Source organism: Leucoraja erinacea, chromosome 16 (genome assembly GCF_028641065.1).
Source record: "Leucoraja erinacea ecotype New England chromosome 16, Leri_hhj_1, whole genome shotgun sequence".
NCBI classification, from domain to species: domain Eukaryota; kingdom Metazoa; phylum Chordata; class Chondrichthyes; order Rajiformes; family Rajidae; genus Leucoraja; species Leucoraja erinaceus.
In genome coordinates this window covers 5,991,364-6,015,636 of record NC_073392.1, presented here as the reverse complement: position 1 = coordinate 6,015,636, position 24,273 = coordinate 5,991,364, and the positions used below count along the sequence as shown (strand labels likewise).

The following is a 24,273-nucleotide window of genomic DNA, read 5'->3' as shown; positions in this document are numbered from 1 at the left end:
CCCCATTCCTGCCTTCTCCCAATATCCCCTGACTCCGCTATTTTTAAGAGCCCTATCTAGCTCTCTCTTGAAAGTATCCAGAGAACCTGCCTCCGCCGTCCTCTGTGGCAGAGAATTCCACAGACTCACCACTCACTCACGAAAAGGTGTTTCCTCGTCTCCGTTTCCTCGAGACCCTTCAAAGTCTGATCGAGGATAATCCGAGTGTCACCAAAGAGGTAGATAGTAATGCAGTGCTAACCACTGATGCAAGGGCAAGGTTCTACAGAGTAGGCACACAGACATACAAGAATATTGTCCTGTCATACGGTTTGACTTTCTGGGAATGTCCCCATTGAAGTTCAACATTAAATAAACGGACATTAAGAGTCTTAAATGTAGTGAATGTGCAAATTCTGCTCCACCAACATAATGGCGTTTGCTAACTATTATCAGCTCATAGGTCACAGGAGCAGAATTAGGCCATTCGGCCCATCTTCTCCCCATAATCCTGACACCGTTCTAATCAACGATCTGTCAATCCTTGCCTAGAAAATACACCATGTCTTGGCCTCCACAGCCTTCTGCGGCAACAAATTCCACAGATCCACCACCCTTTGGCTAAAGAAATATCTCGGGTTTGATCCCGACTACGGGTGCTGTCTGTACGGAGTTTGTACGTTCTCCCCATGATCGCGTGGGTTTTCTCCGGGTGCTCCAGTTTCCTCCCACACTCCAAAGAAGTGCAGATTTGTAAGTTAATTGGCTTTGGTAAATTGTCCTTAGAGTGTGTAGGATAGAACAAGTGTACAGGGATCATTGGTCGGGGTGGACTCGGTGGGCCAAAGGGCCAATTTCCATGTTATATCTCTAAACTAAACTAAAATTAAGCAAACTCAAAATATAGTTTATATACAATATTTTAGCAGACTTGCAATATTTTGCCCTGGGCTTATATTCCCTGGAATTTAGAAGGATGAGAGGATATCTTATAGAAACATATAAGATTCTTAAGGGATTGGAAAAATGTCAGGGGAGTCCAGAACCAGGGGTCACAGTTTAAGAATAAGGGGAGGCCATTTAGGACTGAGATGAGGAAAAACATTTTCACCCAGAGAGTTGTGAATCTGTGGAAGGCAGTGGAAGACAATTCACTTGATGGTTTTAAGAGACAGTTAAATTTAGCTCTTGGGGCTAAAGGAATCAAGGGATACGGGGTGAAAGCAGGAACGGGGTACTGATTTTGGATGATCAACCATGATCACATTGAATGGTGCCGGCAGAAGGGGCCGAATGGCCTACTCCTGCACCTATTTTCTTGGTCTCTATGCCCATTCTGTTGGCCATCTTGCTTCACAAAGAGGAAGGAGATGGACGCTGGACAAGAACCGGGGGAGGGGGGGAGAGGGTCGACGGTTCGTAGGGACGATGGGCCGGAAGCGATAGCTGCAACGGACCTTTACGTCCAGCTGCCGTTGGGACTGTGAAATGGCACCAAGGCCAGGAGACTCTTGCATATGGACTCAATGGGCAGTGTGGTAGCATCACGTGCCAAATGCGGATTGGACCCATGTATGGTAATAATCTCACTGATCTATATGCAACAAAAAATCTCACTGTACCTCGGTGCACGTGACAATACAGAAACCACTGAACCACTTTAGAAAATAAATAGATTTAAAATCAAATGAAAAATGGCAACATCATGGCCAATTAGTGCTACGCAAGACTCAATACAGTAGATAGCAATGGTTTCAAGAGTCCTCTTAAAGTACTTTATTCCTTTTACTGAAGAAAGGTCTCGACCCAAAACGTCACCCATTCCTTCTCTCCAGAGATGCTGCCTGTCTCACTGAATTTCTCCAGCTTTTTGGGTCTATCTTCGGTTTAAACCAGCATCTGCAATTCCCTCCCACACATTATTCCTGTTTCAATTTGCATTTAAGAATGTCCTGCAGTCTTTCCGGCTAATTCACTACAAGTGACGCCTTCCAGTTTACCCTAATAATCCTCTCTCCTTATAAGTAGCTGTTTTCAAAGCTTTAAAGCAGCCTTCTATTTAGATAGTACCTTCAATGACCTCAGGATGTTTTGAAGTGATTTAGAACTTTGCGGGCAGCACGGTGGCACAGCGGTAGAGTTGCTGCCTTACGGCGCCAGAGACCCGGGTTTGATCCTGACTAATGGGCCTGCCCCACCATAGGAATTAATTCAAGAGCTCTCCCGAGTTTTAAAAAAAATCAAACACGTGGTAAGCATGTAGAATGCATGTAGCGGATAGGTCGGAGCTCAGGGCGTCTCTTAGCGGCTCGTAACGCTAACGGCAGGTACTCGGGAAACGCGGTAAGCTCGTGAAGATTTTTCAACATGTTGAAAAATGTCCACGAGAGCCCCGAGTACCTACGATGACTATTACCGTAATTCTCCGAGTTCGAATCAGGGGAAAACTCGGGAGAACTCTTGAATTAACTCGTACAGTGGGACAGCCCCATAAAGGTGCTGTCGGATCGGAGTTTGGTCGCTTTCCCCGTGACCGCGCGGGTTTTCTCCGGGCGCTCCGGTTTCCTCGCACACTCTAAAGTCGTGCAGGTTTTGGAGGCCAATTGGTTTTGGTATAAATGTGAAATGCCCCGGCGTGTGTAGGATGGCGTAAGTGCGCGGGGGTCACAGGTCGGCGTTAAACAACCGATGTCCAGAAATACTTCTCAATATCCCACCTGCTTCTCATTATCTCAACCGTCGGTTGACAAAAAAAAAAACTAAACTGTTAGGAGGTCTTCAACATTCATCGTTCCACAATGAATCAGCCAGCTATTTGTACTGAAGCAGAACACAGAGAAATGAGCCTTGAAATTGTACCAGCCGATAGGAAGACAAATGTTAATTTGATATTCCTTTCTCTCCCTTTTTAATGAATGCGGTGTTAGCTAATCTCTCAAAACTGCGGAGAATATTCAAACAAGTTAAATGTTTATTCTGGAGGACCAGACGTTGCCGATACAGGGGAAGAGGGTGATGGGGGGGTTGAGTATGTTTGCCTTTCTTGGGAAGGGTATTAACGAGTACAAATATTAGGACCACATGGTACAGCTGTACAAGTCGTTAGGGAGACCACACTTGGGAGTACAACCCGCAAGGTTGGATGCCCAGCTATAGCTGTCGTTATATTACAGCTCACCCCCTCCATGATGCACTGGTCAACCCGAGGAGCACCTTCAGCAACAGACTGGTTCCACCAAGATGCAGGACATAGAAACATAGAAAATAGGTGCAGGAGTAGGCCATTCGGCCCCTCGAGCCTGCACCGCCATTCAATATGATCATGGCTGATCATCCAACTCGGTATCCTGTACCTGCCTTCTCTCCATACCCTCTGATCCCTTTAGCCATAAGGGCCACATCTAACTCCCTCTTAAATATAACCAATGAACTGGCCTCAACTACTTTCTGTGGCAGAGAATGCCACAGATTCACCACTCTCTGTGTAAAAAATTGTTTTTCTCATCTCGGTCCTAAAAGACTTCCCCCTTATCCTTAAACTGTGCCCCCTTGCTCTGGACTTCCCCAACAGCGGGAACAATCTTCCTGCATCTAGCCTGTCCAACCCCTTAAGAATTTTGTAAGTTTCTATATGATCCCCCCTCAATCTTCTAAATTCTAGCGAGTACAAGCCGAGTCTATCCAGTCTTTCTTCATATGAAAGTCCTGCCATCCCAGGAATCAGTCTGGTGAACCTTCTCTGTACTCCCTCTACGGTAAGAATGTCTATCCTCAGATTAGGACAGAACTCCACAGGAGATCCTTCTTCCCCGTGGCTATCAAACTGTACAACTCCTCCCCTTTCTGTAGCGGGATAGTCTGTGGCTGATGCCCTTCCCCCCACCCCAATACTTGCACATCCCCAATCCTTTCCATTCGTCACTTTGACTTCACGTTTCATGTATTTGGTGTTTTTATGAATATTGGCAGATTAATTCCCTCCTGGGATTAATAAGGTTCTACCGTATCGTATTGGAAAGGGTGCTAGAGAAATTCGCAAAGATGTTACAGGGACGTGCGGGCACAAGTTGAATGGAGGAAACCAAGTTTTGTTTATTGTCACGTGTACCGAGATACTGTGAAAAGGTTTTGTTGCATACTAACCAGTCAGCAGCAAGACAATACACAATTACAATTGAGCCATCTACAGTGTACAGAAACATGATAAGGGACTAACGTTCAGTGCAAGGTAAAGCCAGTAAAGTCCAATCAAAGATAGTCCGAGGGTCACCAATGAGGTAGATATTAGTTCAGGACTCTGGTTGTTGGTAGGATGATTCAGTTGCCTGATAACAGCTGGGAAGAAACTGTCCCTGAATCCGGTGGTGTGTGTTTTAACATTTCTATACATTTTGCCTGATGGGAGAGGGGAGAGGAGGGAGTGGCCATTGTGTGACTTGTCCTTAATTTATGCTGCTGGCCTTGCCGAGGCAGCGTGAGGTATAAATGGAGTCAATGGAAGGCAGGTTGGTTTGTGTGATTGTGCGATGGAAAACTAGGCCTAATGCCAAAGCAGTATCTAAACTATCTATGCACCCTTATGCTATGGGGCAAAAACTCCATGTTCAGCAATAAGCTATCTACATGTTAACAAACGCACAAGCGAAATGTTTAACCGAAAAAAACCCAATCCCAATGCCACATGAGAATGAGTCTGAAGAAAGGTCTCGACCCGATATGTCACCTATTCCTTCGCTCCTTGGATGCTGCCTCACCTGCTGAGTTTCTCCAGCGTTTTTGTCTACCTTCAAATTCTCCAGCATCTGCAGATCTTTCTTAAACATGAGAATCTAAGTTGCTTTTACATTGTTGAACTATGGAACAACAAAAACCAGGTGTGTAGATGCCAGTATAAGATGCAAAGTGCTGGAGTAACTCAGCAGGTCAGGCAACATCTCTGGAGAACATGGGGGGGGGGGGGGGGGGGGGGGATAGGTGACATTTTTGGCTCAGCACTTTCTTCAAACTGATTGTGGGGATGGGGGAAAAAAGGAAGCGGGGAAGGAGGAAGAGCGAGTAGAATATTAATCTAGATACCAAGGATGAAATTCAAGAGAGCAGAACCCTTTTCCATTCAAGAAACTCAAAAAGCTATCTTATAAATCTATCTACTAAGCTTTTATATGCAATTTATTGTGTTTTTATGTGTAATGTATTCTATGTAATGTAGTCTTTTATCTGGACCTCGAGTCTGTAATAAAGGTTTAATAATAATAATAATAATATTTTTTAAATTAAGAGGCTGACTGCAGAGATAAGTAAAACAAAGCGCTGAAGTAACTCAGCGGGATTAGGCAACATCTTGGAAGGGAAATGGACCAACAACGTTATCAGTTGGGACCATTCTTCAGTCCATCTATTCCCTCCAGAGATGCTGCCTGACCCTCCGAGTTACTCCAGTACCTTGTGCTTAACTCAAGATTCCAACATCTCAATGGTGCTTTTCACAAGTGATAGGAGCAGGATTAGGTCATTCGGCCCATCAAGTCTACTCCACCATTCAATCATAGCTGATCTATCTTTCCCTCTCAACCCCATTCTCCTGTCTTCTTGCCATAACCCCCGACACCTGTACTAATGACGAATCTGCCAATTTCTGCCTTAAAAATATCCATTGACTCAGCCTCCACAGCCCTCTGTGGCAATGAGTTCCACAGATTCACAACGCTCGGATTAAAGAAATTTCTCCTCATCTCCTTTCTAAAGGTACGTCTTTTTATTCTGAGGCTTTGGCCTCTGCTCCTGGACACAAAGTGCTGCAGTAGCTCAGCGGGTCGTTTTCTTTTATTGTCACATGTGCAAAGTGCAAACGCAGGGTGAAATTCTTTACTTACAAACAGCCCAGTAGAGTATTGGCATACGCAAGGACATTGCCGATTAGCAAATTGTACAGAAATAGTCTACTGACCACACATGCAAGAGCCGCCATGTTTTGGCACCATTCTCTGGGCTTTGGAATTGGCCTCCACAGCATTCTCTGGCAAAAATTCCACAGATTCACCACCCTCCGACTAAAGAAATTCCTCATCTCCTTCCTAAAAGAACATCCTTTAATTCCGAGACTATGGTCCTCTGCAGTTCCTGGTGCCTCCGATGTAGACAGATGTGTGAAGGGGCACAGATAAGGTGTCTGTATCTACATGAAAGTGGGGTGCTGAATATTAGAAGAGGTAAAAACAGGAAAATACAAAATGGTTTAACATTTTTTTAAGAAGCAGATAATTTGCCATGCCCAAAATATAGCCAGTTAAAAAAAATATAGGGAATGCCTTGAATCATTTTCCAAGCACAAGACGAACACTAGTATTGCAAAGTATGAATGATATGCCAATTAATGGAACACCAGTGGCAGGAATATTAGTGAAAACTAAAATGCTGAGAAACAATGGTGTCTTTAAGAATAAGGGGTTGGTCATTTAGAACAGAGATGAGGAAAAACTTTTTCACCCAGAGAGTTGTGAATCTGTGGAATTCTTTGCCTCAGAAGGCAGTGGAGGCCAATTATCTGGATGCTTTCAAGAGAGAGTTAGATATCTTAAAGATAGCAGAGTCAGGGGATATGGGAAGAAGGCAGGAACGGGGTACTGATTGTAGATGATCAGCCATGATCACATTGAATGGCAGTGCTGGCTCGAAGGGCCGAATGGTCTACTCATGCACCTATTGACTTTGAGAAATGCCCCGATCAAATCAGATTGTGGATCATCTGCCCTGAAATGCCAAATTATTTCCCTTTCCACAGATGCTGTTCGACCTGCCAAATGTTTGGGGACGGGGGAGGGGGGTGGGGGGGGGGGGGGGGGGGGGGGGGGGAAAGATAACAGGCCATGCCGACCAGCGATCCTCGTAAACTAGCACCATCCTACACACACTAGAGACAATTTTACATTTGTACCGAGCCAATAAGCCTACAAACCTGTACGTCATTCGAGGGAGGGAGGGAGGAAACCGGAGTTTCCCCGGGGAAAACCCACGCAGGTTTTAGAGATACAGCGAGGAAGCAGGCCCTTCAGGCCCACTGAGTCCGTGCCGACCAGCGATCCCCGCACATTAACACTATCCAACACACACACACACACTCGGGCCAATTTTTACAGTTATCAAACCAAATTGCCTACATACCTGGGAAGAAACCGAAGATCTCGGAGAAAACCCACGCAGGTCACGGGGAGAACGTACAAACTCCGTACAGACAAGTACCCGTAGTCAGGATCAAACCCGGGTCTCTAGCCCTGCAAGGCAGCAACTCTACCGCTGTGCCACCATGCCACCCAATATTGTCCACCAATTTCAAGGTTTGTGCCAGAATTTCAGCATCTGCAATTTTCATAGCTTTTGCCAAGCAGGATTTTGTTGAAACCAAACAATGTTTACTATCAAGAAAAGCACATCAGTCCTAATCAATATGGATTTCTGATAACACGGCCATCCCTTTTATGGGAAATTGATTTTGGGTTCAAAGATAGATTAACGTCAAGAAGTAAAAATCAACGGGTGTTTTGACAAGGGAAAAAAAAAATGGATAACCTGTCATCTTTGTAAAAGCATAGCCTGGTTGCAGATTAACACAAAGACTGACACAAAAAGCTGTAGTAACTCAGCAGGCCAGGCAGCATCTCAGGAGAAAAGGAATAGGTGACATTTCAGGTCAAGACCCTTCTTCAGACTGAGTTTCGACCCGAAGCATTACCTATTTCTTTCCTCCAGAGATCATAATCATTAGTGATAGGGGTAGAATTAGGCCATTTGACACATCAAGTCTATTCGCCATTCAATCATGACTGATCTATCTCTCCTTCCTAACCCTATTCTTCTGCCTTCTCCCCATAACCCCCGACACCCATACTAACCAAGAATCTATCAATCTCTGCCTTAAATATATCCACTGACTTTGCCTCCACAGCCTTCTCTGGCACAGAATTCTGCAGATTCACCACCCTCTGACTAAAGAAATTCCTCATCTCCTTCCTAAAAGAACATCCGTTAATTCTGAGGCTACGACCTCTAGTCCTAGACTCTCCCACTAGTGGAAACATCTTCTCCACATCCACTCTACCAAAGCTGACCCACGGAGTTACTCCAGTTTTTTGTGCCAGTCTTCAGTTTTCACCAACATCTGCAGTTCCCCCCTACACACGCTCACTGGTTGGAGATGAAGTTGTGGGTTGGAAAGTGTACCCAATAGGGTTCCACGGAACTTAAACGAGTTACACGATTCAATTATTTAGAAGGTAGGAGGCACTATTAAAGTTAGCAGATGTTGTGAAAATTAACCACAGTGATTGACGGTGCAAAATAAATCAGCAGACCAGTGAGATCTAGCAGGAAAAGTGGCAACTTGAATTACGTGTAAAAATGTTTTGAAAGATACAGCGTAGATACCGGCCCATCAGCCCATGCTGGCCATCAATCACCTGTTCCCACTCGCTCTCTGTTATTCCATGTCCACATTCACTCACGAGAGGGAATTTACAGAGGGCCAACTCGCCTACAAACCCGCACGTCTTTGGGGTGTGTCGGAAGCCGGAGCGCCCGGAGGAAACCCACGCGGTCACGGGGAGAACGTGCAAACTCCACACACACAGACAGTATTCATGGTCAAGATTGAACCTGGGTCTCATGTTGAGAGGCAGCATCTCCACCAGCTGCACCATAGGGTTTAAAAATAACATGCACGTGCATCTGAGGTAACCCGACCTACAAACCCACATCCCAATAACTGGAGAGGGGCGTTGGGATTGTCAGCTCTTCACACACGGAAACTCTAACTGCCCTGATGCTAAATATTGGCCAACGGGTAAACCTCTAGGATTCAGTTAGCATTCAATAAATTAGATTATTCGTTATTCAATATCTTGCACGAATGAACACATCCAAACATGGTGTTTCCCATTTATCTGCACGCTAATAAAGGTTCCATGTATACAGATGGGTGTGTGTTTGGTATTTTGCGCAGTTCACTGTCATTCACTGATGACGTGCATGTATTCCATGCACACATATGTCATTATGGCCCTGTCCCACTGTACGAGTTCATTCAAGAGCTCTTCCGAGTTAAAAAAAAAAAAAATCAACTCATGGTAAGCACGTAGAATGTACGTAGCGGGTTCGTCGGATCTCGGGGACGTCTCTTAGCGGCTCGTAACGCTAACGGCAGGTACTCGGGAAACGCGGTAAGCTCGGGAAGATTTTTCAACATGTTGAAAAATGTCCACGAGAGCCCCGAGTACCTACGAGTGGCCATTCCGTAAATCTCCGAGTTCAAATCAGGGAAAACTCGGGAGAACTCTTGAATGATCTCGTACAGTGGGACAGGGCTTTTAGTGAACTGTGCAAAAATAAGCAATCCTTTCCTATTCTGAAAGTGAATGCAACTTTCACTGTCATTTTATTGATAATGAAACTGAAACTTAGGCAGTGTAGTTCGGATTCAATTCCCACAAGAGCAAAGTCAAGGGCAGCCCAGTGGCGCAGTTGGTAGAGCTGCTGCCTCACAGCACCAGACACCCTGGTTCAACGCCGAGCTCAGGAGCTGGCTGTGTGGAGTTTGCACGTTCCCTTGTGCCTTCCTTCGCGAGCCTTCTCTAAACGCCTTCCACACCAAACACCCTTCCTTAAGCAGGGAGATCAATACTGTTCAGAGTGCTCCAGAAATATTCTCACCAACATCCTATTTAAACCTGCCTACTTTTGAATTAAGTTCCCCTTGCAATAAATGATAACATTGTTAGCCTTCTTAATTACGTGCGGTAGCTGCTACCTTTTGCGATTCATGCACCAGAGGACACCGAGTTCCCCTGCAACTTCTATTTAGATTTAGTTATGTCTAGACACACTGCACGGTAACTGGCCCTACTGCCCACCGAGTCCACACCGACCAGCGATCCCCGCTCATGAACACTGCCCTACACCCACTAGGGACAATTTTACATTTCTACCAAGCCAAGTAACCTACAAACCTGTACGTCTTTGGAATGTGGGAGGAAACGGAAGGTCTCAGAGAAAACCCACGCAGGTCACGGGGAGAACGTACAAACGCTGTACAGACAGCGCCCGTAGTCAGGATTGAACCTGGGTCTCTGGCGCTGTGAGGCAGCAACTCTACCGTTACACCACTGTGCCGTCCAGAGAATGTTTATTTTATTTCTAATTTTCCACACAAACAGACATTTAGACATTTCCCCACATTATACACTATTTGTCACATCTTTTTCCATTTTTTTAAGGAACCCACCTGCCATATTTGTTCTCTCTCTCTCTCTACATCATCGTTTGTATCTCTCGTTTCCCTTTCCCGTGACTTTCAGTCTGACGAAGGGTCTCGACTCAAAATGTCACCCATTCCTTCTCTCCAGAGATGCTGCCTGTGCCGCTGAGTTATTCCAGCTTTTTGTGCCTATCTTTAGTTTAAACCTGCATCTGCAATTCCTCCCTACACATGCCATCATGTGTAGCATTATGTCCACTTTGTAACACACGTTTCTACCAACCTTTGGGCACTCTGCAAATTTTACATCCATATCTTTGGTGCCTTCACCCAAGTCATCATATAATGGAGAATGGAGCGGCTGGGCTTGTATACTCCAGAGTTTAGAAGGATGAGAGGGTATCTTATTGAAACATATAAGATTATTAAGGGTTTAGACACGCTGGAGGCAGGAGACATGTTCCCTTTGTTGGTGGAGTCAAGAACCAGGGGCCACAGTTTAAGAATAAGGGGTAAGCCATTTAGAACGGAGATGAGGAAACACTTTTTCTCACAGAGAGTTGTGATTCTGTGGAATTCTCTGCCTCAGAGGGTGGTGGAGGCCGGTTCTCTGGTTACTTTCAAGAGAGCTAGATAGGGCTCTTAAAGATAGTGGAGTCAGGGGATATGGGGAGAAGGCAGAAACAGGGTAGTGAATGGGGATGATCGGCCATGATCATATTGAAGGGAGGTGCTGGCTCAAAGGGCCGAGTAGCCTACTCCTGCACCTATCGTCTATGTGGTAACAACTTGAGATCCTAACACTGATCCCTGAGGGACGACTTGCTACATTTGACAAACAAATCTCACTTGAGCCATTTCTTGGCTTATTTTTAGGCTAAATATTTTTTAATTTGCGTCAACGTTACCTCCTACATCATAAGTTTATTTATTTTCAAGAACCAGAGGGCATAGGTTTAAGGTGAGGGGGGAAAGATTTTATAGGAATCTGAGGGATAGCTTTTTCACACAAAGGGTGGTGGGTGCATGGAACAAGCTGCCAGAGGAGGTAGTTGAGGCAGGGACTATTGCAATGTGTAAGAAGCAATTAGACAGGCACATGGATAGGACATATGGGCCAAACGCAAGCAAATGGGACTAGTGCAGATGGGACATGTTGGTCGGTGTGGGCAAGTTGGGCTGAAGGGTCTGTTCCCACACTGCACGGTTATTTTGTTCAACAACTTTTATTGCAACACCTTAAATTCTTCCCGACAATCCTCCTGCCCCTAACGGCTCATCTTTTCCACAGCATGTTACTTCTCCCCAAAGAACTCCAATAAATTGTTTCAATACAATTTCCTTTTTACTAAAACCATGTGGACTTTGCCCCAATTACATCAACTTCTTCCTAACACCCTGCTATAACATGTTCAATAACAGCATCTACATTTACAAAGCCAATAACAATATTTTTTTATTTTCCTGCTTTCTGCCTCACTATTGAGTAAAGGAGGTATAATTGCACACTTAAAATCTAGTTGAATCCAAGACATTTAGTTTAGGTTAGAAATGCAGCATGTAAGCAGGTCCTACTTTCCAATGAGTCCACGCTGACTATTGATCATTTATGCACTAGTTCGATGCCCTACACACTAGGGGGCAATTGACTGAAGCCAATTAACCTACAAACCCACACGTCTTTTGGATGTGGGAAGGAACTGAAGCACCCAGAGAAAACCCACGTGGTCACGAGGAGAACGTGCAAACTTCACACAGACAGCATCCGTAGAAAGTTATCCCACTTTCACATCCATTCCCTGCACGTTAGGGAGGGCCAATTAACCCGCAAACCTCGCATCTTTTGGGAGGAAACAGGAGCTCCAAGAGGGAACCTCGAATGTCATGGGGAGAACATGCAAACTCCCCACAGACAACACCCGTAGTCAGGATCAAACCTGGGTCTCAGCCGCTGTGAGCCAGCAACTCAGCCGCCGCGCCACGGAGGGATTCTAGAAGATTATTAAAACTGACCCATCAACCATCTCAAACAAACGCACCAACATCTGCAAAGAGTATCTTTGGTATAAACCAGCACCTGCGGTTCCTCGATGTTACTTCACCACAACTGGACATTTGGAAAACTCCATCTCAAGATGACGGACGATGCGATTGCAACCTTAGATTCAGGTTTGTTTCTTGTCATGTACGCCAGAGTGCATGACAGTACTGAGAGCGCTGCTGGAAAGGAGGTATAAAAGAGGTAACTGGTCTCATAACATTGGAAAACAAGCTGATCTTCTGGCCTTTGAGCTCCCGCATCTTCTCCAAGGTGGTAGGAGGGAGAGAAAAGGGATTAGCCAGGGTGGCAGGTATGCTTGAAGCCAATTCCAGCCTTCCGGGGGAAAGGCAGCGTGAAGATGGGCTGGAGGCAAGGAAGTGCCAAGCACATGATGGACTGGACGACGCTCACCACTCTCTGTGGGCCCAGGCAGCCAAGAGCAGAGCAGTTGCCATTACAAGGTCAAGACATATCCCGTGAAAATACTTTCTGTAGCACATCTGTAGAAGTTGAATTCCATCTTATAGCTCACTATAGCATATGGAGTTAATTATCATCCTATAGCATAAGTGTGTATAAACAGTTTAGATACTTCTTTGGCTTTGGGCTTGTTTATCTTGGTTGGGCGCTCATCCTGCTGTTATAGCACAAAGGACCTTGTGTTTTAATAGTAATTTGTCGATTTCGTTGCCACAGATGGCTGTGGAGGCCAAGTCCATGGAGATCGACAGATACTGGGGACAGGGGTTATGCGGAGAAGGCCGGAGAATGGGGTTGAGAGGGAAAGATAGAACAGCCATTATTGAAAGGCAGAGTAGACTTGATGGGCCGAAAGGCCTAATTCTGCTCCTAGAACTTATGATGTCCAAGAGAATCGTCATGTCATGAACATGCCTAATCCCAGGCCAAGAATCAGGAAGGTAAATACACTGAAGGGGTGATCAGGAAAGCACATCAGGGTGAAGGGATCAGGTCAGGTCGCTGGTGAGATGGAATCCTTTATGAAGTACTAAAACTTTTGAATGTCCAGTTGTGATGAAGAGCTATTGATCCAAAACATTGATCGCTTCTTTACGGACGTTACCTCGTCTGCTGGATCCTGGCAACATTTTGCATTTCCTTGTCAGCAGCCATCGCATCAACAATCTCAGTGTCCTTCTCTGTTAAGATCACGGGATGGAATCCTTCCATACCCAGTCAACTCAAAGAGCCAAACTTCAATGCCCTCCATAATGTTTGGGACAAAGACTCGTCATTTATTTATTTGCCTCTGTACTCCACAATTTGAGTTTTGTAATATCACATGTGGTTAAAGTGCACATTGTCAGATTTTATTAATGGCCATTTTTATACATTTTGGTATCACCATGTAGAAATTAAAGCTGTGTTTATACATAGTCCTCCCCATTTCATCTAGACTTATTTTATTTCATTCACATGTTTAAACTATAATGTTTAATGTTTTCTGTGTCATTCTTAATTGTTACTGTGTGTGGTGTTGTTGCTTGCGAGTGGAGCACCAAGGCAAATTCCTTGTATGTGTACATACTTGGCCAATAAACTTATTCATTCATTCCTCCAGTCTTTCCATCACCTTTGGAAACTTTTATTGCTGTTTATCAACATGAGGAACAAAGTCATGCCAATGAAAGTCAAAGAAGCCATTATGAGACTGAGAAACAAGAATATAACTGTCAGAGACATCAGCCAAATCTAAGGGTTACCAAAATGTTTGGAACTGTTTGGAACATCAATAAGAAGTAAAGAGAGCACTGGTGAGCTTACTAATCGCAAAGGGACTGGCAAGACAAGGAAGACCTCCACAGCTGATGGCAGAAGAATTCTCTCTATAATAAAGAAAAATCCCCAAACACCTGTCCGACAGATCAGAAACACTCTTCAGGTGTGGATTTGTCAATGACCACTGTCCGCAGAAGACTTCATGAACAGAAATACAGAGGCTAAGCTGCAAGATGCAAACCACTGGTTAGCCGCAAAAATAGGATGGCCAGGTTACAGTTTGCCAAGAAGTACTTAAAAGAGCAACCAGTTATGAAAAAAAGGTCTTGTGGACAGATGAGACGAAGATTAACTTATTCAGAGTGATGGTAAGAGCAAAGTATGGAGGAGAGAAGGAACTGCCCAAGATCCAAAGCATACCACCTCATCTGTGAAACACAGTGGTGGGGGTGTTATTGCCTGGGCATGTATGGCTGATGAAGGTACTGGCTCACTTATCTTCATTGATGATACAACTGCTGATGGTAGTAGCATAATGAATTCTGAAGTGTAGAGACACATGCTCAAGTTCAAACAAATGCCTCAAAATTCATTGGCTGGCTGTTCATTCTACAGCAAGACAATGATCCCAAACATACTGCTAAAGCAACAAAGGAGTTTTTCAAAGCTAAAACATGGTCAATTCTTGAGTGGCCAAGTCAATCACCCGATCTGAACCAAATTGTGCCTTTAATATGGTGAAGAGAAAACTGAAGGGGACTAGCCCCCAAAACAAGCATAAGCTAAAGATGGCTGCAATGCAGGCCTGACCATCACCAGAGAAGACACCCAGCAACTGGTGATGTCCATGAATCGCAGACTTCAAGCAGTCATTGCATGCGAAGGATATGCAACAAAATACTAAACATGACTACTTTCATTGACATGACATTGATGTGTCCCAAACTTTATGGTGCCCTGAAATGGGGGGACTATGTATAAACACAGCTGTAATTTCTAAATGGTGAAACCAAAATGTATAAAAATGGCCTTTATTAAAATCTGACAATGCGCACTTTAACCACATGTGATTTTTTTTTCTATTACAAATCTCAAATTGTGGAGTACAGAGGCAAATAAATAAATGATGGGTCTTTGTTCCAAACATTATGGAGGGCATAAAATGCTGGTGAAACTCAGCGGGTGAGGCAGCATCTGTGGAGAGAAGGAATTTGCGACGTTTCGGGTCAAGACCCTTCTTCTTCAGGTCTAAAGAAGGGTCTCGACCCAAAGCGCCACCATTTCCTTCTCTCCATAGATGCTGCCTCACCCGCTGAGTTTCACCAGCATTCTGCTTTAACATCGGGATAAGAAATGGAACACAGGGGAGAGACAAGACTTTGCCTTCCATCACAGTGAGAAGGAGATTCACTGTGATGGATGTTTGTGTAAACTGTGTTGGCTGTGTGTCTTGGTTTTTTTCTTGTTGTATGACTGCAGAAACCAAATTTTGTTTGAACTTCGTTTGAGGTTCAAATGAGAATAAAATTGTATTCTATTGCATTTACCAGCATCTGCAGTTCTTTCTTAAAACATTATGGAGGGCACGTTATTTGGTTTGGTCCCACATTATAACTCCCATCCCCCGCCCTTCTCCCCAATTACCAGTTTATAGCTATTCCTGGATGTTGTTTGTTTACAGTCTAGCGAACATCAAATACATTTTGTATTCATGCTCCTTGATTAGACAATTGGAGCCAGTGTGGGAAACCTTGCGCCAGTATTTACTGGAAGTCAAAACCACAAAAAGGACAGAGCAGGGAAACCCCAAACCTTTTGTTGAAATTAGGTGCAGGAGCAAGGAAGTAAAGATACTGTGTTCAAGAAGGAACTGCAGATGCTGGAAAATCGAAGGTACACAAAATTGCTGGAGAAACTCAGCGGGTGCAGCGGCATCTATGGAGCGAAGGAAATAGGCAACGTTTCGGCACGAAACGTTGCCTATTTCCTTCGCTCCATAGATGCTGCTGCACCTGCTGAGTTTCTCCAGCAATTTTGTGCAAGTAAAGATACTGGTTAGTTTGGAGATACGCCGTGGAAAAGGGCCCTTCGGCCCACCGAGTCCGTGCCAACCAGCGATCACCCTGTACACTATCAGTCTCCTACACACACTAGGGATGATTTACAATCTTTACCAAAGCCAACTAACCTATAAACCTGTACGTCTTTGGGGTGTGGGAGGAAACCGGAGCACCCGGAGAATATCCACGCAACTCACAGGGAAAACTTACAAACTCCTTACAGCAGGCACCCGTAGTCAGGATCAAAGCCAGGTCTCTGGCGCTGCACGGCAGCAACTCTACCTCTGAGCTGCTATGCCGCCCAAGTTTACAAAAATGAGACAAAGTGCTGGAGCAACTGAGCGGGTCAGGCATCATCCCTGAAGAACATGGATAGGTGACGTCTGTAGAAGGGTCTCGATCCAAAACGTCACCCATTCCTTCTCTCCAGAGATGCTGCCTGTCCCGCTGAGTTACTCCAGCATTTTGTGTCTACCTCAGATTTAAACTAGCATCTGCAGTTCTTTCTTACGCATGGATAGGTGATGCTTCGGGACAGGACCCTTCGTCAGATATGAGGATGTTATTTTGTCGTTGTCGTCATCATACATCCAGAACCTCAGCCACCCGAAGAGCAACAGGACAGCGGGCAAACGGAGCACTGCCCTTCCCCCCCACCTTGAACCCCATCCCAATGTGGAAGTCTAGCCCCATTCCTTCATCACAGTCCTGTTAACATCACGGAACTTCTTACCCAACAGCCGTGCAAATAGAATGAAGGTACAAAGGCCGCAGTGGTCCAGTCATCAGCTCACCGCACCTTTCTCAGAAATCAATAAAGTATGGCCATCAAATACAGATCCTATCAAGGATATCCATCCAACACAAATATCCTTAACCCTAGGGAAAACATTTGGCCAGTAGAATCTCATATTGTTGCAGGCAAAATTATTGACTGGTGATAAGAAGGTAATGCTATTTTTTACCTGGTATCATAAACCACTAAAGATGTGTATAAAAACTACACCCGTTACTCCTGAAACCACTTCACTCCAAGCTCAAAAGCAAACTTGGGGACACATGGAACGGTAGATACTGGTTTACAAAGGATACACTAAGTGCTGGAGTAGCCCCCCCAACTACGGGTGAACAACAGAGGACAACGGAGGAGGATGATTGAACTTTAGTGCCTTCCCTCACAGCGGGAAACTTTGATTCTGCTGTGTGGGGATGTCTATGTTAAAGACTATCGTGTTGTGTGCTCTTTTTTATTCGTATGGCTGTATGGTGACCACACATTTCACTGTACCATTTGGTACATGTGACAAATAAATGTCTCATCTATCTTGTATAGGTATCCAAAGACATACAGGCTTGTAGATAGGCAACATTTCGGGCTGAAACCTGAAGAAGGGTTTCGTCCCGAAACGTTGCCTATTTCCTTCGCTCCGTATATGCTGCCTCACCCGTTGAGTTTCTCCAGCATTTTTGTCTACCTTCGATTTTCCAGCATCTGCAGTTCCTTCTTAAACAGGTTTGTAGATTAATTGGTTTGGTAAGGTTGTAAATTGTCCCTAGTGTGTGTTGGATAGTGTTAGTGCATGGGGATCGCTGGTCGGTGTAGACTCGGTGGGCCGAAGGACCCGTTTCCACACTGTTTCTCTAAACTAATCTCAGTGGATAAACATTAAATGGTGGAGTAACTCAGCTGGACAGGCAGCATCTCTGGAGAGAAGGAACGGGTGACGTTTCGGGTCGATGGCACTTTTTCGGACTAGTCAGGGGAAAGGGAAACGAGAGATATGGACGGTGATGTCGCGATATGTAAAACAAATGAATGAAAGATATGCAAAAAAAGTGATGATAAAGGGAACAGGTCATTGTTAGCTGTTTTTTGGTGAGCGGGAGACTGGCGCGACGTGTTGGGGAGGGACAGACAGAGAGAGAGAGGGAATGCTGGGGCTACCTGAAGTAAAATATGAGATGCTGTTCCTCCAATTTGTGATAAGCCTCACTCTGACAATGGAGGAGGCCTAGGACAGAAAGGTCTGTGTGGGAATTGGAAAAGGAATTAATGTGTGTAGTAAGCAACTGCAGATGCTGGTTTAAATCGGAGATAGGCACAAAATGCTGGAGTCTTCTTCAGATTAAAGAAGGGTCTCGACCCGAAACGTCACCCATTCCTTCTCTCCAGAGATGATGCCTATCACCCGCTGAGTTACTCCAGCATTTTGTGCCCGTGGGGGAATTAAAGTGTTTGGCAACCAGGAGATCAAACTCAGCAGGTCAGGCAGTATTGCTGGAGCCACTCGGATAGGCGATGTTTTGGATCGGGAATCCTTCTTCAGTGCCGAAGCATCGCCTATCCATATCTTATCGAGATGCTGCCTGACCTGCTGAGTTACTCCAGCACTTCTGTGCATTAACCAGCATCTCGGCCTTGTTTCTCCAAGAGCCGCTGTGTTTTGTCAAAAGCAAACCTATTACACTCATCCAATTCTTACGGCGCCATGATTCCTTCCAAAACCAAATGATTGCAGTATTATGGAGAATTTCATACCTCGATTTAATTCCCAATTTTAAATGTGTCAAATTAAATTTTACTGAAAGCATGTACAGATGGCATAGGAGTCTATTATTACCTTGGACGGATTAAAACTCAACTCTCAAAACATTAAAAACACTAAAGTATAAATATGACTGGGCAGTGACAAGAACCACAGGTCAGCAACACACTTCTACTGAAGTTTGAAGAGGTGCGGTTAATTAAGTGTTGTCTATTTAAAATGGAAGAACGTTCAAGATTTCAGAAGCAAAATAAGTGAAGTTGCAAGAGTCTTTGTCCAATTTCATTCTCTGTAAAAAGGTAAAATGGCCGAAACTAAATTCAAACTCAGTACTTTATCTGTGAACACACACACACAGGAAAATTCCTAAATTGGGGTATGTATTTAGAAAGATCACAAAGTGACCAGATCACAGTCACCGATTTAACCTGGTGTCCATTCCCTGTTGCCAATCATCAGTGGATTGTTACCCAAATAATATGCAGAATTTAAAATCATTCAACACAGTACAAATCACATATGATAAACTTAAGTCTGATCATTTTAGTGCATCTGAAGTTTAAAGTGGTTTTATCACCCTAATGCCATTAAACCATAAACAGGGGGAACAAGTTAGTAAGTGTATTACTCATTCTCATTTGACATAAATTAAACCAAGAGTAGTTAACCTTAATCTCTTGACATAGATTAATTGTGATCAGCTTCTGTAGAATGTCCAATTATACTGATTTCATTATTGCTGATTTAAAGTTGCAATTCCTCCAAAAATACTATCTGGGACCACTCCCTCATTACCTGACAAACGTGAGAGCAATTGAACCCCAAGCATGTAGATCAAGGAAAGGAACTTTTTCACCAAAAAAAAAACCAGACTAGGAAATGATTATCAGGGTAGAAGAAATGGGGAATCTGAACGGTTTCTTTCTTGGATGTTGGTCAACCTTGATCCAGGAGATATGGTAAGGGAGGGGAGGGAGGGAGGAGTGGGGAGAGCATGAGTGTAGAATGATTGCATCCATCTAGCAGGGGCCCCTGTTCCTCTGGCTGCCAGTGCCTGAGAAGCAAGAGTGGCCAACCCCGCCAGTGTGTAGTGAAGAGCCCCATACAACACACACAGCCAGCCAGCCATCCAGGGGCAAATACAGCAAAGTTTGAAGCCAAGGCTCACCTTCCCTGCTCAACCGCATGACCTCCCGGTTTTTCCCGCACTCCTTAAAAGTTTCTTCCAATTCGGTGCCTGTGTAACAATTGGACACATCAGTCAGACAGTCAGTCAGTCAGTCACATAGTTACTACACTTGCCCTGGCTGCCTGCGCCAAGTAGGTGCACTAACATTCCCAGCCCCGCTCGGCACACGCAGCAAAAAGTCTTTCTCCGGGTTAAACGGCGCTTTGGGCTCACCGTCGGCCCCTTGGTGTTTGGCGGCATCGATCCAGTGGGTCCAAGGCTGTCCCAGCAGCGCCTCGGGACTGGGTAGTCTCCGCTCCACAGTCGCCATTGCTGATCCTTCTTGCTGCCCGGCCGCTCTTCGGGCCGCGCTGACGTCAGCCTCGGCCGTTTCCGCCATCTTTTCGCTACATTGTGCGAGTGAGGAGAGGAGAGTAGTTTCCCTTCCCGTCCCTTCCCGTCCCGTCCCTTTAAGGCGGAGGCTCCGGCTCCCCGGCTCAGCCGAGCGGCTGCACTGTAGTGAGCTGGGCTACACTATAGCCACTCTTTGGGGGCAACACTGTAGCGAGCTGGGCAACATTGTAGCGACTCCTCCCCCGCCCGCAGCAACTCTGCATCTCCTCCAGCCGCAACAATGTATCGTGTTTACACAAACTCGCAACAGATAGATACATAGTAGCGCCAGGGAACTGCAGCTGCTGAGGGCTACGGGTTAAAAAAAAAGGACACAAAGTGCTGGAGGAACGCAGGCAGCATCTCAGCTTTGAAGAAGAGAAGAGCCGGAAAAAAAGCATCTCCTAATATAAAGTGACGATAGATAGACACACACAATTTTTTTTAAATATTGTACCGCTGCTGGCAAATTCATTTCACTTGCACTTTATCTGAAATTAAAAACTTGACTTGACTTGGAAAAAGCTGGAGTAACTCAGCGGGACAAGGCTGCAGCATCTCTGGACAGGCGTTTCGGTTCGAGACCCTTCTTCAGACTGGAAGTCGCGGGAAAGGGAAACGAGAGGTTTTTTTTAAATTATGTAAAGAAGAATGAATGAAAGATATGCAGAGAAAGTAACGATGATGAACGAAACAGGCTATTGCCAGCTGTTTGTTGGGTGAAAATGAGAAGCTGGTGTGACTTGGATTGGGGAGGGATAAAGAGAGAGGGGGGGGAGATATTGGGTGCTTGATTATCTCAGATGGTCAGGCAGCATCTCGGTTTTGAAGTGTTGGAGAAACTCAGACAGCATCTTAGGTTTAAAGTGCTGGAGTAACTCAGCGGCTCATGCAGCATCTAAAACGCAAAGTGCTGGAGTAAGTCAAGCAGCATCTCAGATAGAAAGTGTCGGATTAATTTAGCTGGTCCGGCAGCATCTCAGATTTAAATTGCTGGAGTAGCTGAGTCTGAAGAAGGGTCCCGACCCGAAACGCCACCTATTCCCGTTCTCCGACTATGCTGCGTTTTGTGTCTGGAGCAACTCAGTAGGTCAGGCAGCATCAGATTTAAAGTTACTCCAACTCAGGCAGCATCTCAGATCCATTTTTACATGAAAACACTGCCTGAAATAAATTGGAAACGAGTGCAGTTACAGCTTTCACAGTCGTGTTTTAAAAAATATATATAATAACGCTGCCTGAAATAACACTGCAAGAAAATGCAAGTACAACTTTCAAAATTGTATTGAAAGCATTCTCCTGAAATATCAGTGATCCGAAAGGTGATTATCACTATAGGTCCCACTTGTGGCCTGATTTACAGAACACTTAAGACTATTTTTTATTTCGAATTTCCTACAATAATTTAAACGAAGTGGATTTCAAAGTAAGACTGCACCACGATAGGCCAAATGATTTGCTTTAACAAATTTGTTGGATCAACGGTTTACACGAGTCCTGTCAGGTAAACATGGCAATAAACTATCTTGAATACTCTATTGGTAGCTGCTTTCCAGCAATGCCGAGTAAAGCTGGGGTGACAACCGGGTGGCAGGCGTGATGTGACGAAGGCAGGAGAGGGGTGTTGAGACTGATAGATAGATTGAATGGCGGAATACACTTGACGGGCCGAATGGCTCCGAGAACATGAATTAAAGAACTACTTTTTTTTTGGGGGGGGGGGGGGGGGCCCCCCCCCATGTAAAAAAAGCCCCCCCCCCCCCCCCCCCCCCGTTTGCCATTATATCCTTTAAGGTAAATCGATCAGGGCAAGTTATTCTGAATGCACTCTGTATCAAACTTTTAAAAAACTAGCATCTATAGTTCCTTGTGTCGACTTTCAAAGCAGTTGAAATTGAAATCCTCCGATTCCAAAGTTGGCTACGTGCCTTGCAGTGTGTGTAAATGGCCGCGAACTGTTTTACTCTCCCGGGCAGCCTAAATGCCCAGGGTTTCTTGGAGTGTAATGTAAGGCAGGTGGTTGCTTATTTTCGCACGAACCCGACAGTGTTGTACTTCCTCAAACGCGAGCGCGTCAATATCCAGGCGCCTACGCTCCAAACACGCGTCACGCTGGCGCTGTGTAGCAGGGGACTCTCCCAACTCTCACCCATCAGCACAGCAAACAGCTGGAGGGCTTGAAACCTCCAGTAAGTAAAACACATTTGCGGGTATTAACAACAGCAAAAAAAATAAACATTTAATAATTCACGGCGCAGTCTGCTTCCCTAAACACGTAGACAATAAAATATTCTTATTAGTAAAAACAAAACATGAGCTATTTACTCTTCCTTGCTTTTGTGTTACATTTAGGATCTTGCTGCCGCTAGCAAGCCCGGCGATATTGCCCGTCCTTGCCCAAGTGGCACCTTGCCACGTTCTCCAACCAGAGTTTGGTGAAGGAAATCCCAGAGTGCGATTTTGTTACACGATTCCAGAATTTAGACCCTGTGACAATGCAAAAGTACTGTAGTGACCAAAACTGTTTTGACCATTTGACTGTAAGACACAGGAGCAGAATTAGGCCATTCAGCCCATCGAGACTACTCTGCCATTCAAACATGGCTGATCTATTTTTCCCTCTCAACTCCATTCTCCAGCCTTCGCCCTGTAACATTCGATGCCCTTCCTAATCAAGAACCTCTGCTATTGAAACACCCGATATCTTGGCTTCCACAGCCGTCTGTGGCAATGAATTCCCCTGATTCACCACCCACTGGCTAAAGAAATTCCTCCTCATCTCCATCTTGAAGGAATGTCATTTGTCGACACCAGTAATAAACAAAACTTAACTAAATTATGAAAGAGTAATTTTATGAAATGAATCTTATGAAAGGTTAACCTTAACATTTTAGTTTTTTTTAATGTCTGACACATTTTATTTCTAGTCATTCTGATAATGTTAGATTTAGGTTCATTGTTGTCACATGTACCGAGGTACAATGAAAAGATTTGTTTTGCATGCTATCCAAACAAACTCTCTGAAGAAGGGTCTCGACCTGAAACATCACCTGTCTCGACCTGAGATGCTGCCTGTCCTGCTGTGTTGCTCCAGTTTTTTGTGTCTATCTTTTGTGTAAATCAGATAATACCGTACATAAATACAATTAAGCCAAGGTCAAGTCAAGAGTCAAAAATGTTTAATTGTCACCAAAATGGAATAATGAAATTCTCTCATTCAGCAGCATTACAGGTCTGTGACCAACAGTTCTCAATGGATAACATAACATAAACAAAACAATTAAAACTAATGATATTAGTACTAAACAAAAAGCCTGAAGTCCTTAGTGCAGTAATGACAGTTCATCATTTGGAACTGTAGATGCTGGAAAATCGAAGGTAGACAAAAATGCTGGAGAAACTCAGCAGGTGAGACAGCATCTATGGAACAAAGGAAATAGGAGACGTTTCGGGTCGAGAAGAAGGGTCTCAATCTGAAACGTCGCCTATTTCCTTAGCTCCATAGATGCTGCCTAACCCGTTGAGTTTCTCCAGCATTTTTGTCTACCATTCATCATTTGGAGTTTAGTTGCTATTTTTGTAGTATCCAATTACCTGATGGTTATTGGGAAGAGGTTGCTCCTGAACCTGGACATTGCAGTTTCCAGGCTCCCGTACCTTCTTCCCGATGGCAGGAGTTTCTATGAGTGAAATACGAACGTGCCCAGGGTGGTGTGGGTCTCTGATGAGTTTGGCTGCCCTTTTGAGACAGTGCCTCCTGTAGATCCCTTCGATGGTGGGGAGGTCAGAAATCTATGTTGGACGGGGCAGTGTTCACCATTCTCTGTCGTCTCCGCCACTCCTGGGCGTTCGAGTTACCGAACCAGGCCGTGAAGCAGCCAGTCGATACGCTCTCTACTGTACACCTGTAGAAGTTCAAGAGAATATTCAACGACATCCCCTCCATCAAGGAAGTAGAGGCCAAAGATCCTATAGCGGAGCAAGATAGATCACTCGACGAAAAAAGACGTAGTGCGGTCACGGGCAGATTCTTGGCTAATTTTCGGCCCCATTTCCGTAACCGGCTTCAGTCTCCACACCAAAGATCCCACAGGATACTA

General features: G+C 44.8%; 1 protein-coding gene across 1 annotated transcript in view; it reads right to left on the bottom strand.

The window, feature by feature from the left end:
- The window catches only part of LOC129704492 (ataxin-7), a 67,170-nt gene extending 46,706 nt beyond the window's left edge, over positions 1-20,464 (bottom strand). The window contains exons 1-2 of the mRNA XM_055647603.1: positions 20,015-20,464; positions 19,781-19,849 (exon numbers count right to left, since the gene is read on the bottom strand). Coding sequence (XP_055503578.1) covers positions 19,781-19,849; positions 20,015-20,180 — 235 coding nt within the window. The 5' untranslated portion in view covers positions 20,181-20,464. The remainder of the gene's footprint in view (positions 1-19,780; positions 19,850-20,014) is intronic.
- Between the last annotated feature and the right edge of the window lie 3,809 nt (positions 20,465-24,273).